This window comes from Sphaeroforma arctica, assembly GCF_001186125.1.
Source record: "Sphaeroforma arctica JP610 unplaced genomic scaffold supercont1.8494, whole genome shotgun sequence".
In the NCBI taxonomy this organism is placed as follows: domain Eukaryota; class Ichthyosporea; order Ichthyophonida; genus Sphaeroforma; species Sphaeroforma arctica.
Window position 1 is genome coordinate 1 of NW_014032064.1, and position 1,227 is coordinate 1,227.

The 1,227-nt window shown below is 42.1% G+C and overlaps 1 protein-coding gene across 1 annotated transcript; it reads left to right on the forward strand.

Annotated features, from left to right (window-relative positions):
- Position 1: 1 nt before the first annotated feature.
- SARC_16610 (hypothetical protein) lies at positions 2-1,186 on the forward strand (the record flags this gene model as incomplete). The annotated part of the gene is made up of 3 exons (XM_014289285.1): positions 2-251; positions 911-968; positions 1,157-1,186. Coding segments are annotated over 3 exons (338 nt in total), but the record flags the coding sequence as incomplete, so codon positions are not given.
- Positions 1,187-1,227: the final 41 nt, after the last annotated feature.

The following is a 1,227-nucleotide window of genomic DNA, read 5'->3' on the forward strand; positions in this document are numbered from 1 at the left end:
GGGGCTAATGCATCCACGCCCAGCAGTGCGCCTGATGTCTCAGACAAGGATGTGTATGGCCCGCTCGACGAATGTCTGAAGGAGCTGGGTACCAAACAGAACAAGGACCTCTGGGTGACCCTGGATATAAAAATTAAGACCCCCGATCAGGAAATAGCGAAGGCTGGAGAAGCAGAGGAAGTGTGTCTACGCGAAGTGATTCAAAGTCGATATATTTTGATGAACGATGTAGTGTTTGTGTGTGATTTACAGTAAGTAAAGGATTTTTTTATGTGAGGTGTAGCGTATGTGTGTGGGACAATTGGATCACGTTTTCGTATATGAGAGGTGTCAATGTGAGACGAGGAGATTCTACACTATGAGTTGACCTATACATGTTTTACGTGAGCGTGTCTGTATGAAATTGACTCTTTTGGTACTAGGTGAAGCTCGCCTGCGTCGCACAACATTTAGGTGGTAGTCTGAAATCCCTTGATGACAATACCATTTTTATATGGGGCATGGTTTTCATAGTAGGCGATGGGTTGCCTTCGTATAGTGTGCTGTTGTCATTTGAGTGAGCGACATACGTTGGGCTTATGATTAAAGAATATACGGACACGTATATGAGCTCGTGTACATTAAGAATTGTTCGTGAGTGGTTGCATAGGACGTTAGTGCAAACGAATCAAGCGCGGAGTCTGTTGCATTCCGTCTTTCCTGAACCTGGAATCTAGTATCAAAGCTATCACATGCGCAACCAAATGATCCACGATCGCTAGTGAGCACCAAAAAAAACTTGATGTGCGGACATCGATAAGATCCATATACATTCCAACTACTTGGACAAGTTTGAATCGATTTGTGAAAATTCAGCTTTCTTTTTAATAGTTTGACTCTTTGTTTGTATTCAGTCCTCTCCACAACTCAGCTCACCGATCATAGTGCACACTCAACCCAAAGCCACCTTCTCCAGGAAGAGAGCGTCGGTATGTCCTCTATCACCAACTTATGTGACAATTAAGTTTTCAAACAGTTGAACGGTTAATGAACTTATATGAACCACCGCAGTCATGAACCCCAGAAACCTTAACATCCTAAGCCTATATATACACTAGAGATATAGTTCTGGATGGCAAACATTGTCATTTCTGCCCTGCAATTTAACAATATACAGAATATGTTGGCATTTGATCGTATCTCATGAAAACAGTATGCATGCATATATTTATGTCTGTATGTGTATGC